The sequence below is a fragment of the Carassius carassius genome, chromosome 1 (genome assembly GCF_963082965.1).
Source record: "Carassius carassius chromosome 1, fCarCar2.1, whole genome shotgun sequence".
Taxonomy (NCBI): domain Eukaryota; kingdom Metazoa; phylum Chordata; class Actinopteri; order Cypriniformes; family Cyprinidae; genus Carassius; species Carassius carassius.
Genome location: NC_081755.1, coordinates 43,768,999 through 43,785,231, shown reverse-complemented (window position 1 = coordinate 43,785,231; position 16,233 = coordinate 43,768,999). Strand labels below are relative to the sequence as shown.

Genomic DNA, 16,233 nt, shown 5'->3' with positions numbered 1-16,233 from the left:
AATCACATCATATGACCCCTTTAAGAGCTTCTCCGTCTCATTGCACTCATCAAGAAACTTTCGGCCCTGACGTTGTGTCAGTAACGTCGCTTGGACTCTGTGAGCTGTTCCCTCTCCACTCAGACGTTGCATCGGCACTGATTCTGGGACACTGTACTCTGATCTCCCTTTTCCTATTACCCTCTCTGCCTGACTGGAGGCTGGTTTTGGACTGTTCCCTTCGTCCTGTCTCTAATCTCTGCCCTGAATTAAGGCTTCTGGTCTTCAGTTCCAGCCGAGATTTGAGACTTAAATAAACTTGAGTTGAACCTGCAAATTTAATCCTGGTTTTTCCCTGACAGAACGGTCACATCAGAAATGGATTCAGCAGATGCAGACCAAGTCAGCACCACTGAGACACAACAGGGCATTCTTCTTGGCCAGCATTCAACCAAGTTAACCCTCTGAGGTCTAAAGGGCTTTTGGGGGCCTGTAGAAGTTTTGACATGCCCTGACTTTTGTGCTTTTTTCAGTTGCTTATAAACATATACATGGCTAAAATCTGAAAACACTGTATTCAGTACAAACTGGGCTACAATAATATGTAAATAGCATGTATGTACATGATTGTGTTTTTGAGGAAACAATGTTTATGCGCGTTTAGTGAAAAAAATAAAAATAAATTGAAGTCACTGAAGTAAGGTCATAAAACGCATACAGAACATTTGCTCTCAATACTGTCAAACCTGAAGCTTGTAGCGTAGAATTTTTGCTTCAAAGTGATGTGAAAATCATCTTGTTTACTCAAGTGGAGGTCTCAACATAACGACTCTCTAAAATGAGAGCTGACCCGACTACTAAACACTAGACACAATTAGTGAGGCTCACAATAGAGCCTACATACTAGTAGTTCTGTCTAAGCAGAGCTCTAGGAAGCGCTGAGAGGATGAGAAGGCTCAGGGGAGGCTCAAACAAGAGCCTAACAACTCAATAAATGTGCCTTTTTAAACCAAATTTTTTAACCAATTTGTCCTGCCTACAATTCCCGTGATCGGCCTGCTTAACTGCCTTGGCAGCCGCGAGACCTGAAACACTGGTGAGAGGCACTAAATTCTCAAAAAGACAATCAGGCTTTCAATGCAATCAATTTCAATTTCAATTCTCAATGCAATCACATACGTGGCTATCTCTCATCCGAGAGCTGTACCAATTCTGTTCAAACACTTAATTCCATCAAGAAGCAGAACAGAAACCGCCACGAATGCATCACATTAAGCTTGTTCAACTCACCCGAGAGGCAAATGCGCTCGTGCAAACACTGGCAAAAAAGCTTGAGTACAGACCTCTGCTCTAGTGGCTCCACGAATGCAACAGTGAGCGCATCCTTCTCTCTCGTGAGTCAAACACATTTGTGCTTCGTACGCAAGGTCTCTTAAAGACAAAAAAGAGGATGATGTGTCCTACAGGTGCCCTTTCATATCCGCAGTCGCTCATTTGCTTATGTCATAAACCTCCGCCTGCCAATGTCAAGATTATTGACGTTATTTCATTCATGCTTCAGACACCGGTCACGCTGACAGTGTTCCCATAGCGCCCTCTAGAGGACTCAGCGTTGAGTTCCCTTTCAAAAGGGAATCTGACTTTGCTATGACACTCTGGTGCTTCTGAATCAGCTACTGTATGTATGCTTTGTTATTAGTTTAAGTGTGCACGTGTGTGTGTGTGTGTGAGAGAGAGAGAGAGAGAGAGAGAGAGAGCGACGGTCACACAGTGGAGTCATCTGTCGTAACCATCCATGGCTTGTGTACTGCAAACACATACAAGCTTCATCACTGTGTTTGTCACCTGACTATGTTCCTCTTTCGATCCATCGAACTGATGGTAAAACTAAGAACATTCTTAACTGTCTTCACATTTATTTTGAAAGATGAAGCACGCAATTGTGGAAAGGGGCATTATATTTCCAACGAGTGCTTGTGGTGTTCAGCCAATCACAATGCACTGGGTCAGTTGGCCAATCAGAGCTGACTGCACTTGTCAGAAGGAGGGACTTTGTAAAAAAACAACGCGTTTGAGAGAGGCGAGGCTTAGACAACCTACAATTATATACAGTATTTGAAAAATAATGTTTTTGAACATTAAAGCGTGTAAACATTCTATTACGCCAAATACACAAAATAATGATCTTTAAAAAAGCATCATATAATCCCTTTAAAATAGTTGTATTCCATCTTGTACTACAATTGATATAGAATAATGCTGGGTAGACACCAAAAGATAATCGGGCTGATTTTGGGCCGAATTCCCCCCTTCAGACAATCCTATCTATGTTCAGATTATCTTGATGGTTCTACAGATTATTTTATCAGATTTTCCCTTGGTTTGAGGTGTGTTAAGAGTGTCCAAACCTGATCGGAAGAACATCAGAGCCACCCCGATCGCAAATCGTAAATATTCAACGTTTAATATTTACGATCAGAAATCCTGATGTGTGGGGGGAACCCAGAGGAAAAATGCATGCACGCTCTGGAGATTATCATGTGAAACGAAACAATATCCAATCAGAAAGCGAGATGATGGAAGACGGAAGCAGTTATGGCGCAGCACAAAGTGAAATTGATGTGGACAGCAAAGATGGAGGATCAGCTTGTTGATTTGTGGCAACAGCACGAATGTTTATACAACGTGTCGTGTATAAAATCATTCTAAACACTATCATTGCAATTTCCTCCTGCATATCGTTCGCCATGCTATTCTGAAGTCTCGCGAGTAAAACAAATTTTGCGAGATTTCCTGTGTTCACTGTCGAGACTTTGATTGAAAATCTGTTCGTGTGTGGTGTGCTGTCTTTGTCACATCATGGCACACCATACACTATAGGAGCAAAACTCATGTTTGTGATCACATTTTGAAAATCTTATAAATATACAAATATTTTGGTGTGTACCCAGCATAACTTATTTGATGTAGGTCTATTCCACAAAATAATAAGGATGTGCACAGACATTTTGAGGGGCAGGGGCTTAAATGGAAAAAAGGGCACTTATCATATATATATATATATATATATATATATATATTCTAAACAAAATGTATTAGGGGTGTGCCATGTGAGATTTTGTAAAAAAAAATCTGAGATTCTGAGATTTGATCAATAACAATAATTAGATTATATTTTACTGAGTGTATTATTATGCTGATATCTTAAGGACTATTTTGGACAGTGGACAGCTCTGCCCTACATAGGCGAAAGACCTTGACTCGCTAGAGTGTGAAACTGTGAAAAATGACTTTCAAATGTTTTACTTGTCCAGCCAAATTAATTAATTTGGCAAATTAACGGTTAGATGTTAAGATCTAACTGTTAAATTATATAAATTATATAATTATAAATTTATATGAATTATCTACATGTAAAAAAAAGTGAGCTCAAACTTGATTTGATTGTCTGCAAAACTTGAGAAGTCACACCAAGGCAAAAGGCAGTAACTTCCACATTATCATATTTGGTTGCTGATAACCATTTACAAAATCGTTATAGTAACACCTGTATAAAATCTAGTAATCTTGGGCTGTCTCATATAAGCTACTGCATACAATAATGTGACTGTATTAATTTTTTTTTACCATAACCAGCAGACTAGAAGTTAAACATGATTGAATACCATGTATACCAATTTATTTGCTATGCTCAGTAACATAAAAGAATGCTAGACATACAGTAGTATAATTGCTTTAATATTGATTTGTATGAAATCATGTGTCCACCTAGTAATGACAGCCTGCTGAAAAATCTGCATTATAAAAAGAAAAAAAAATCTTTAAATGTGATTCACGATTACATATTGCTGCCACGGTATCTAGTCTTTACAGTGCTTTGTTATATGGAGCTGTTTGGTAGATTGCAATTTATCTAATTCGTTTGTCTACACTGTAATTAAAATGCAACAGACTTTAATTGACAGTTAAACAAAGGCAAAACACTGTATAACTCTGAACCGGCACTGGAACTTCATATTGACGTGCCGCTAAACAAAGGCAGAACGCCGTAACTCAAGATACTTAAGATACCTATACACATGATAAAAGGATGTATTAAATGTCCCCAAAATATCAATAACTAATTTTTCTACAAAAATTGAAGTTACGGTCTTTTGCCTTTGCATGGCAGAGCTGACTCCTAAGTTTCATTTCAGGTCTCTCCGGAGATGCTCAATTGGGTTAAAGTCAGGGCTCTGGCTGGGCCATTCAACAAGCTCTCTCACCAAGGCTCTTCTTCACCGATAGCTCAGTTTGGCCAGACGGTCAGATTTAGGAAGGGTTCTGGTCGTCCCAAACATCTTCCATTTAAGGATTATGGAGTCCACTGTGCTCTTAGGAACCTTAAGTGCAGCAGAAATGTTTTTGTAACCTTGACCAGATCTGTGTCTTGCCACAATTCTGTCTCTGAGCTCTTCAGGCAGTTCCTTTGACCTCATGATTCTCATTTGCTCTGACATGCACTGTGAGCTGTAAGGTCTTATAGAGACAGGTGTGTGGCTTTCCTAATCACGTCCAATCAGAATAATCAAACACAGCTGGACTCAAATGAAGGTGTAGAACCATCTCAAAGATGATCAGAAGAAATGGACAGCACTTGAGTTAAATATATGTGTGTCACAGCAAAGGGTCTGAATACTTATTACCATGTGATATTTCAGTTTTTCCTTTTTAATAAATCAGCCAAAAATTCAACAATTCTGTGTTTTTCTGTCAATATGGGGTGCTGTATGTACATTAATGAGGGAAAAAAATGAATTTAAATAATTTTAGAAAATGGCTGCAATATAACAAAGGGGTAAAAATTTAAGGGGGTCTGAATACTTTCTGTATATAAATTATCTAGATTAAAAAGGACCGACTCAAGTCATTTGTTGTAGAATCAGACTAAGCTGGTCTCTTTAGACTGATTAGTGACACAGTCAGTAAAAACTGTTATTCAGTTTTTTTTCTTATAAACATTTTTATAAAGTTGTGCCTATATCAGACATGCATCAATATTTAACTGCAAGACTAAGGTGAAAGAGGAATTACTTTACAAAGAAAAACAGTTTACTTAACTAAGAAATTACTAAGAAGTTGCTCATGCCATGATGCAATATAAACCACATGCAGTGTGCAGAGAAGATCACAAAGTGGCTTTCGGATCTTGTTTTGTTAGTGCTTCATGCAGAATGAGAAATGTTAGTAAAGCTAAACACATAGGGGAGAGCAGGGGCGAAAGTACCATTTTTCAGAAAAACATCATTTTAAAAGATAATGTTGTAGACAGAGATATATTTCTGCTGTGGTCAGTAACTCATAAGTGTGGTCTATCAATACCAGGTAGTATTTTGTAGAAATGTAGAAAGGCTTCAGTATAATTTCAATTTGAACATAAGTTGCACATTGTTACTTTTGACCCCATCGGTTGGGACGAAAGTAACACACAGGTGGGTTAAAAGTAACACAACAATATAAGCTAGATTTATTTTCTGTTACTCTTATTTTTATTAAGTATACCTGACTATGACCTTGTTAATATGTAACTGCAAACATATTCTGTCTTTTATTTTTGCAAAAATAAAATTAAATTACATATTTATATTTATATTTTAAATTTAAGTTTCATCAAATGTCTCAAAACCCGACTGTACAAACTTTATTTTTTAATTTTTTATTTTTTTATTTCAGTGTATTTTTATAAAACATTTTTTCAACAGAATGAACAATTTAATAATTAAATTACATTGGCATAATATAAATTCTAAACATAATGTAACAGTAGGCCTATTCATGTTTCCATCCAGTTGTTTTTATGCATAAATTCAAGATGTGCATTAAAACATCTGGAAACACTGCAAATTCATAGCTGGAGGTGTAAAAGCTAAGGTATGGCTAAAACCTAAATATAACTAAGGTAAATGCGAGGTAGGAGCTGCCCAGATGTTCCTCTATGTCCAGAAACGCTCTCTCATAAACATCTGGATAAAACCAGACCACTGTTTGTCTTTCTGACCCTCACTCAGACATATTCTTTTGGTATAATATGACACAAACATTTTAATAAATGATGCAAGAGACAGAAATTCACAGATTCAAGATTCAAAACATGTAAATTCAAGAATTGCTGTATACTATCTATATAATCATTTATGTAGATTACAGTAGCATTACAAGTCAACAATCTGATCCCACAGTGATGTCATGTCATGTCTGCGTACATTCGTAATTTTTTTTTAAATGTAATATTGAAATCTGAAAAAAAAGCAAATTTTTAATTTGTTCAAACAAAACGAAAAATAAAGATTTCCACTTAATTTTTTGTTTTTACGCTCAGGGTCAGAAAATGAATAACTTGAATATTCGATCTCAACATGTGGGCAGGAGTGAAACGACCCTCTCTGCTGATTGGTCAACCAAACATTACAACATAATAGTATTCTGCTTCTGTTGAGTCTTAATGTGTTTATTTCTACTACATTTGTTCTCTATGAAATACCGTTGAGAGCAGGTGAGGACATGTTCGAGCTGCATTCGAGCTGGAGGCTGTGGAGAAGCAGATTCGCGACTTGGAGGTGAGGCAGGCCCAGCTGAGAGAGTGTAGAGCCACACTGGAAACCTCCCAGGCTGATACTCACAAGTCTGGGGTAAGTATACAGCGCACTGCTAACAGTATCACCACTTCTACTCCGTATCTTTCTCTGCACAGGCCTGGTGCACCCAGGACACGATCTTCCCAGATGTCCTTCACTCCGGCGCTGAGACACCACGTACCGTGGGTGCATCCACAGTGGAGGACGCGAGCCAGGCCTTGGGCGACTTCTCCCCCTCCGGTCTTCGATCTCCACCCAGAACCGCTTTGCTCCCCTCTGTGAGATGGAATGCTATGCTGTGAGATGCTGAAGAGGGACTTCAGGAGCCTGATCAAGTAGGTGGGCAACACGACGCTGGTGGCGAGGACAAGAAAGGTTCAGAAGAATTTTTGATTTGAATTAATGTTTATTATCATAGTGTAAAGAACAGAAACTGCTCTTTGTTAATAATTCTGGGAGCGTTCTAGGCTTTTTCGCACTGATGGCCTGCATCTCAGCAGAGTCGAAGCGGAACTCCTCCTGGACAGCATCTCCAGGACACTTTCCTCCATATTACTAGTAAGCCGATTCTCAAATAAGTACTATGATGACTTTTGTTCTACCCACTTAAATGATAGAAGTACTTGCGCTGTCCAATCTATTAAGACTGTGTCCGTTTCCCGAATAGTTGGGTCAAAATATAAATTTAATGTAGGATCTAGAAAAAATCTTATCGTGATTAAAACAGAAATATTTAAAATAAATGATCAAAAACATTTTTTTATTTTATTTGGGCTCATAAACATTAAATTACTCACACCCATAGCAGTTATTGTAAATGAAATTATCACAGATAATAGTTTTGATGAACTCTGCTTGACTGAAACCTGGCTAAAACCAAATGATTATATTGGACTAAATGAGTCTATTCCTGTCATGATCCTGGTATTCTCTCTCTCCCTCTCTCTCTCTCTCTCTCTCTCTCTCTCTCCTCTCTCTCTCATTAGCATTTCATTCCACGCACACACACCCTAGCTCATTATCCCACTCATCTTCAGCTGCTTTCCATCATCTCATCTCGGCGCTCTCTCCGCACCTGTTTCCTACCTTTTCTGATTAGACTCTCTATTTCTAGGCTTTCCTTTCCTCTGTTCTTTGTCAGATTATTGCCTGATGTTACGTACCCATAACCAGCCTCCTTACCTCTGCTTTGTCCAGTCGTGTCGTGTCCCGTCTGATACGTGTACCTGATTAACAGCATGATTACCTCGCCTCTGCTCTGTTCATCCTCCAGTTACGTGAGTGGTCCACGGTTGGTGTATCCGTGCTCTGAACGCACCCAGCCGCTCTCTCTCTCAGCCTCCAGGGGTTTTCGTGGGCCGGTCCTGACCGCGTATTTCTGTTGCATTACTGCTGAAAGACTTTGTTCCTTTTTTTGCTGAGGCTACCTTCTGTTGGAATTACTACCTATATTACTAATCAGACTTTATGTTGGATTATTCCGCCTCGACGGCCACCTGTGTCCCCTTCTAGTACTGAGTCTCATCATTAAAGCATTGTCAAATCGCCTTCTGCTTTTGGGTCCTCTCTCCTTATTTGTGACAACTCCACCAAATTACTGTTATAAGCACGAGCCCCGTCAGACTGGTCATGGGGGAGGTGTTGCAACAATATATAGTGATCTTCTCAATGTTACCCAGAAAACAGGATACAGGTTTAACTCATTCGAAATACTTTTGCTTAATGTTGCACTGTCAGATATGCAAAAGAAATCTATTGTATCTCTTGCTCTGGCTACTGTGTATAGACCACCAGGGCCGTATGCAAAATTCTTAAAATAATTAGCAGATTTCCTATCAGATCTTTTGGTTACAGTTGATAAAGCGCTTATTGTCAGAGATTTTAACACTCATGTTGATAATACAAATAATGCATTAGGATTTGCATTTACTGACCTAATAAACACTTTTGGAGTCACCGGGCCCACTCATCATTTTAATCATATACTAGATTTAATTATATCACATGGAATCGATCTTACTGATATAGAGATCGTACCATCAAAGTGATTCTGTTACCGAACATTTCCTTGTATCGTGCATACTATGTATCAATGAAATGAACTATATGGCGTATATACTATATACCAGCGTTACCGTCTGGGCAGAACTATTGTTCCAGCCACCAAAGACAGATTCACAAATAACCTGCCTGATTTATCTCAATTGCTATGTTTTCCCCAAAATACACAAACTTGACGAAATGACTGGGAACACGGGCACTATTTTCTCTAATACATTAGAGGTCATTAAATTGAAAAAGTTCAGAGAAAAATATACTCTGCCATGGTATAACAGTAAAATCCACTCTCTCAAGAAAGAAACTTGTAGTCTTGAGAAAAGTGAAAGAAAGTGACGTGAAATACCACCAAGTATGGTGACCCATGCTCAGAATTCGTGCTCTGCTTTTAACCCATCCAAAGTGCAGTTGAGGGTTCAGTGCCTTGCTCAAGGGCACCTCAGTCATGGTATTGAAGGTGGAAAGAGCACTGTACATGCACTCCCCCCAGCTACAATTCCTGCCGGCCCGAGACTCAAACTCACAACCCTTCGATTGCAAGTCCGACTCTCTAACCATTAGGCTACGACTTCCCCAAATGGCAAAATTGAAAAAAAAAATAACTTGGACATTTTTAGAATTCTGTGGAAAAACAGTATGTCCAGCTATAAACAGGCTCTAAAAACTGCCAGGGCCGAGCATATCCACAAACTCATTGAAAATAACCAAAACAATCCAAGGTTTTTATTTAGCACAGTGGCTAGATTAACAAATAATCAGACGCCACCCCATTCAAATATTCCATCAACGTTTAATAGTAATGACTTTATGAATTTCTTCACTGATAAAATAGATAACATCAGAAATACAATAACAAATGTAGATTCTACAGTGTCTAAAACTTCAGTTTCTTCCATTGCACCTAACGAAAAACTGCAGTGCATTACAACTATAGGACTGGAAGACCTAAATAAATGTATCACTGCGTCTAAACCAACAACATGTTTATAAGATCCTGTACCCACTAAATTACTGAAAGAGTTGTTAACTGTAGGCAAAGAACTGCTTCTCAATATTATTAACTTGTGATTATATTTAGGTCACATCCCAAAACCATTCAAGCTGGTGGTTATTAAGCCTCTTATTAAGAAACCACAACTAGATCCTAGTGAACTGGCAATTTATAGGACCATTTTAAATCTTCCATTTATGTCTAAAACTTTTTTTAAAAGTTGTGTCTGCTCAATTGTGCTCCTTCCTAAAAAACGATCTGTATGAAGAATTTCAGTCAGGTTTCAGGCCCCACCATAGCACAGAAACTGCACTTGTTAAAATTACAAATGACTTGCTTCTTGCATCAGATCAAGGCTGCATCTCATTTCTAGTTTTACTTGATCTTAGTGCTATGTTTGACACCATAGATCATGACATACTCATAGATTGATTACAAAACTATACAGGTATTCAAGGAGAGGATCTAAGATGGTTTAGATCCTACCTGTCCGACCGCTACCATTTTGTTTATTTAAATGGGGAGTCATCTCATTTATCAGCAGTAAAATATGTAGTGCCACAAGGATCTGTCCTAGGTCCTCTGCTATTTTCAATATACATGTTGCACCTTGGTAATATTATTAGAAAATACGGGATTAGTTTCCACTGTTATGCTGATGTTACTCAACTATATATCTCAACGAGACCAGATGAAACTTCAAGATTATCTAAGCTAACAGAGTGTGTTAAAAATTTAAAAGATTGGATGACCAAAAGCTAATTCATGCATTCATGACCTCTAGACTGGACTATTGTAATGCACTTCTAGGTGGTTGTCCTGCATCTTCAATAAACAAGCTACAAGTAGTCCAAATTGCAGCGGCTTGAGTCCTTACAAGGTCAAGAAAATATGATCATATTCCCCCAATTTTACAGTCTCTGCACTGGCTACCTATTAAGTTTCTTATCAGTTACAAATTATTATTATTTACCTATAAGGCCCTAAACGGTTTACCTCCTGCATACCTAGCTAGCCTTATACCATGCTACAATCCATCATGCTCACCAAGGTCACAAAACGCTGTACTTTTAGCTACGCTAATTATGTCTCTATTAGTTTCTCTGTTTTGCCATGGGATATACATCTCGTGCTAACTAGGATTTACACAAGCTCCAGTCTGGATCGAAAACACCTGAGAAGAGATGATGCTGCTAACCCCTCAGATGATGCTAACCCTAAAACATACAGAACTACCATATATTGCTACAAGTATGATTGCATCATATAATAATTGCTGTTAATAGTGTTTATCGTCTGGTTGACTACATCATGTATAATTTTTTTCCAGAAAATTTCTGTCATAAGCACATAAACTGACAGTCACCACCGATACGCTACTACTAAATATTGCAGAAACTTAATTTTCTGTGAAGTTGCTTTGCAATGATTTGCATCGTAAAAAGCACTATACAATTAAACTTGAATTAAATTGAATTTGTCTTGGTGTGGAGGAGAGTGGTGATAAAAGATTAAGCTTCATGTGCCTCGAATTTACAGCTAATTTTCCAAAAGACAAATATTGTAAAATTTTCTTGCTAACATCCATGACTCATGAGAGCTACCAAAGTTAGCAAAAGTTTAGCTACGGTTATAGGAAGTCTAGTAGGTTAGACCAGTGTGCATTCTTTCACTGCATGATTCAGTTTATTAAAACACGTTTAGAATGAAGACAAAATTCAAGATATGGGGGCAGAAATGTATTTATAGTAAGTATTTTATTTATTTATATTCACCAGTATCACGCGAAGACTGAAGTTTTTTTCCATGAAAAAGCAGAATGATAAATGTGTATGTGATTTTATACATCAGTTCAATAAACAAGAGTTTAATATTAGGACACTTACGTTTTAGACACAATATTGACTGTTTTTGCTCTATTTCGACAACAAATATAATTCCAGTTTGCGTCTCTGAGCAATATGATGCTGTTTTGTTCCTGAATGAATCAACCATTTAAATGATTTGGTTCAATCGCAATGACTCACTTATTAACAGTGACTTGCTGCCACCTACTGGTGGATTTAATTTCACACGTAAAGTATATTTTCATTAATACTTAAAGGTATACTCCATCCCAAAAGGAAAATGTTGTGATAAATCATTTACCCCTATGTCGTTCCAAACCCGTAAAAGCTTTATTTGACTTCTGAACACAATTTAAGATATTTTGGATAAAAACCGGGAAACTTATGACTCTCCCATTGACTGCCAGGTAAGTTACACTGTCAAGGTCCATAAAATTATGAAAAGCATCATCAGAATAGTTCATCAGCCATCATTGGTTCAACCGTAAGGGTATGAAGCGACAAGAATACTGTTTGTAAGCGAAGAAAACAAAAATTTATTCAACAATTCCTTTGTCAACAGTCTCCACTGTATTTCTCCATATCACTCATACTGCCTATGCTCTTCTGTGTAAGCCACGCCGCAAGCATGTGCTGTGAAAGAAGTTAGAAGATCATAGGCAGTTTGAGGGATGTGGAGAGACACAGAGGTTTTCTTCACTTACAAACAGTATTCTAGTCACTTCATATTGTTACGGCTGAACCACTGATGGCAGATTGGACTATTCTGACGATGTCTTTCATAGTTTTTCTGGACTTTGACAATGTAACAAGCCTCCTGGTTTTCATCCAAAATATCTTAAATTTAGTTTCAAAGATGAATGAAGCTTTTAAGGGTTTGGAACGACATGTGGGTAATTGATTAATGACAACATTTTCATTAATAAGTCAAGACAATACTGAATGGCTTATAACAGCGTTCCTATAGAAAATTTGCTTGTTAATCTGACATTTTCTGAATACACGTTAAAAGATAACAACATTATCAACTGATTATTGATTATTCACGAGGTACATTTGTGCACATTGAATCTGTCCTGAAGTTTAAGGTTTCAGGAAGTCTTGAGGCTTCAACACAGTCTGTGTCTTTAACTATCTGTCATCATTCAATCAGTATGGAGCTCAGTCAACTTCCTCTTGTGCTCTGTGAGTATTATTTTCTGTCTATGTATTTCAGTAGGTGTTAATTGCAAATTATGTAAACATTCAGTATTCCTGTATATATATGTATATATATATAAGAGTTTTAAGAGTTTAAAATCCAGGTCTAGTTCATGATATATGAGTGAAAGATGAGTTTGAGAGAGGAAGTGTGCAGTTAGTGCTGTTTGTGAGAGAGAATGCACTCTGCTGTGACGTAGATCAGCGTGTTTGTTTATTCAGTTTAGTGCTTTGTAATGGTTGGTTTATTTTGCAGTTATTGTCCATGTTGTCTAATAAATATTCAGATAACTCTGCTATCTGTCAGATGTTTTATTGTTTATCTGGAAACATTTCCACTGTTAGTATAATTTCATTAATCTTTTGTTTTTATTATTCTGTGCAATTAACTTTTTTTTCTTCCTTTTTTTTTAGCTTCCTTAAAACTGAAACTCACTCAAAGCTCAATCTAGAGAGATCAAGATTTTTATTATTTTAGCATGTTTTAAATCAGATTTCTTTTTACTAGATCAAAATAATCTGTGCTCAGATGAAATTCGCTCAAAATTATAAATTATAAATTATAAATGACAAAATATATAATATATACATAAATGATCAGCTCAGTGTTTACAATTTAATGAGTTTTTCTCTTTGTGTTTTAGTGCTGATTTCAAACATCTACTCTGGACAAACTAAAGTTGAGTGAATTTGTTTCATGTATTTCATCACATACGATTGCTTCTGCAGTAACTTACAAACCAACTGAGAGTTGAGAAATAAGTGATACATTTTATTATGATTATAAATGCACCATTTTAAGACTGAGGTGTGACAACAAATGAAAATGAAATCAAAGTACAGTAATTATAAAACAATGAGAAGACAAGATTTTATGATGAAAATCATTCATTTTATTGTGAATTGTTGTCATTTTACAGAGAGACCAAAAGCCAAAGTGAGCATTAAACCTGATGAACATGTATTCAGAGGAGAGACAGTCACTCTCAGATGTGACATTGATGGTGAAGGAGTCTCTAGCTGGAAGTACAACTGGAATAAAGACAGTTCAGTCAGTGTTTTAAGTGAACTAGAGGAACACACATTCAGTTCTGTTACTGAGTCTGACGCAGGTAAATACTCCTGTTATGGAGCAGAGAAAGGAGGATCGCGAACATCAAACATCAGTGATGAAGTTACACTGACAGTATCAGGTGAGTTTGATCATCTCTTCATAAACACACACAAGTTTTACATGTTATTAATGAGTGATTTCTGTATTTCAGATAAACCCAGACTAGTTTTAAGTGTTGCTCCACAGAAGTGGTTGACTGAAGGAGATCCAGTGACTCTGATCTGTGAGGTTAAAGACTCCTCTACAGGCTGGACATTCAACTGGTTTACTGTTACTGTTTCATCAGGTAAGATATAATGTGTTTCATGTGATTATATCTGAATGGACTGGTTTTAAACTAGTCTGAATACTTAATATACAGTCAAAGGTAATTTAAAAGTCTCATGTAAATATGACTCATCATTTCTTGAGGTAACTCTACACTTTCACTTTTTACAGACTACAGGAATCGTCATAAGCTGCTCTCAGACAGCAGCAGAGGAGCTGGAGGAAACTACACGGTCAGTTCTGCTGCTCTGAATCACACAGGAGTTTATGTGTGCAGAGCAGAGAGAGGAAAACTAACCTATAACACATGGTACAGCAACAAACAACCACTATGGGTCACTGGTGAGTTCAGACTGAATGAAATGAAATTCTTCTGAAATTTTACTTGATCTTTTAAGAGCATGATTTGTTATGAAATTTGATTCTGTCACAATACAAGGTTACTACTGAATTGTGTCAGTGGAGAAAGATGCTTTCTCTTCTAGCAGAGATTAAAACAACGGTAGAGGAAGGGGACAGCGGCAACTCGGTTAATGGCAGAATAACAAATATGTTGCAAACGTTATTTTGTTTTGAAACGTACATTGTGTAAAGTTTTAAATCAATAAAACTCTTGATATCCATACTGTAATTGTCTTCTCAGGTGTTTCTCCTCCAGTCTCTCTGATCATCAGTCCCAGCAGAACTCAACACTTCACATCTGTCTCTCTCTCTCTGAGCTGTGAGGACCAGAGTAACTCTGATAGATGGACAGTGAGAAGATACTCTGACATTTGGGGACTGGAAGATTGTTCATCATCACTGTGGGGATCACAAACAGGATCTACATGTACAATCAACTCCACCAGCATATCACACACTGGAGTGTACTGGTGTCAGTCAGAATCTGGAGAGATCAGTCATCCTGTTAATATCACTGTACACCGTGAGTCTGAGTTTCTGTATTTTATTTTTTCATTTCTGATTTTGTTAAACTATTTTTTTCATTTAAAATGCAGTACAGAAAGCAGTTCATTAAATAAAAACATGACATGTCAGTCTGCACTACAAACAAACACTCAATGGTCAAGAGATACCAAAATATAGTTTTGTAAGAAAATAAAAACCTTTTTTATGATGATGATGAAGATTATTATTATTATTATTACATTTTTTACCATATAGTTGCTATATACTATTAGCACACATTTCCTCTGTTTGTGTAGCTGGTGTGATTCTGGAGAGTCCTGTTCATCCTGTGACTGAAGGAGATTCTCTGACTCTACGCTGTTTATATGAACATTCAACTCCACCAATCCTCAGAGCTGATTTCTATAAAGATGGATCACTCATCCAGAGTCAAACTACAGAGATGATCATCTCTACTGTCTCAAAGTCACATGAGGGTTTCTACTACTGCAAACACCCAGAGAGAGGAGAGTCACCCAAGAGCTGGATCTCAGTCACAGGTGAGACTGTACATCAATAAACACTGTTGAAATATTCCTCTATAATTTATAGATGTTACTTGCTCTTATATTATGATTAGGATAAAGTGATTTTGTGTTCCTGCTTTTCAAGTCATTGAAACCGTGAGCTGATTTACTTCTTCATATGCTCTTGTTCAGATATAGTGATCAAAAGTGTTTGTGTGTCTCTTTTTCAGTTTCTCATTCAGAATCTCAGATCTCTGTCCTCCACACACTCAGTTCTGTACTGGCAGTTTGTCCATATCTGCTAGTGACAGTCGTGCTGATCTTCAAGTGCTGCAGGATGAGAGGTATAACAGCTGAATGATTTATTACATGTCATTATAATCATATTTTACTGAGCAAATATTAGTAATATCATTAATGCTGTTTGGCTGAATGTTCATGTGGTCAGATTAACATTTGTGTTTGTGTGCATGCACCACTGTCCTCCTTTGACTTGCAGCTAATGGTTGTTAGATTCAACATGAACCAGAACTTCAAACCCTTGGACTTCTGAGTGAAACTGGATATTCAACAAGAATACATGTAGAGCAGAACTTGATTTTACTTGGTATTACATACATTTTCTTTTTTGTTATTGCTAAAAGATTATCTGATTTATGTTGATGACACAGTGACTCAAACTAAACTGTATGCTCATAAAGGTTTGGAAGCTTACTGTATCTTACATTACTGCTTTTCAGTATTATTG

General features: G+C 37.2%; 1 protein-coding gene across 5 annotated transcripts in view; it reads left to right on the top strand.

Annotated features, from left to right (window-relative positions):
• The window catches only part of LOC132151902 (Fc receptor-like protein 5), a 628,771-nt gene that overhangs the window by 611,575 nt on the left and 963 nt on the right, over window positions 1-16,233 (top strand). For 3 of the 5 annotated variants that reach the window (XM_059560447.1, XM_059560465.1, XM_059560425.1), the window contains 7 exons: window positions 13,610-13,882; window positions 13,955-14,089; window positions 14,242-14,412; window positions 14,714-14,995; window positions 15,276-15,511; window positions 15,694-15,829; window positions 15,985-16,146. In XM_059560447.1, the coding sequence (XP_059416430.1) occupies window positions 13,610-13,882; window positions 13,955-14,089; window positions 14,242-14,412; window positions 14,714-14,995; window positions 15,276-15,511; window positions 15,694-15,829; window positions 15,985-15,998 (1,247 nt within the window). In that variant the 3' untranslated portion in view covers window positions 15,999-16,146. Of the gene's footprint in view, window positions 1-13,609; window positions 13,883-13,954; window positions 14,090-14,241; window positions 14,413-14,713; window positions 14,996-15,275; window positions 15,512-15,693; window positions 15,830-15,984; window positions 16,147-16,233 lie in introns of those variants that run through there. The other 2 variants (XR_009436453.1, XM_059560440.1) reach the window with 2 other exon arrangements.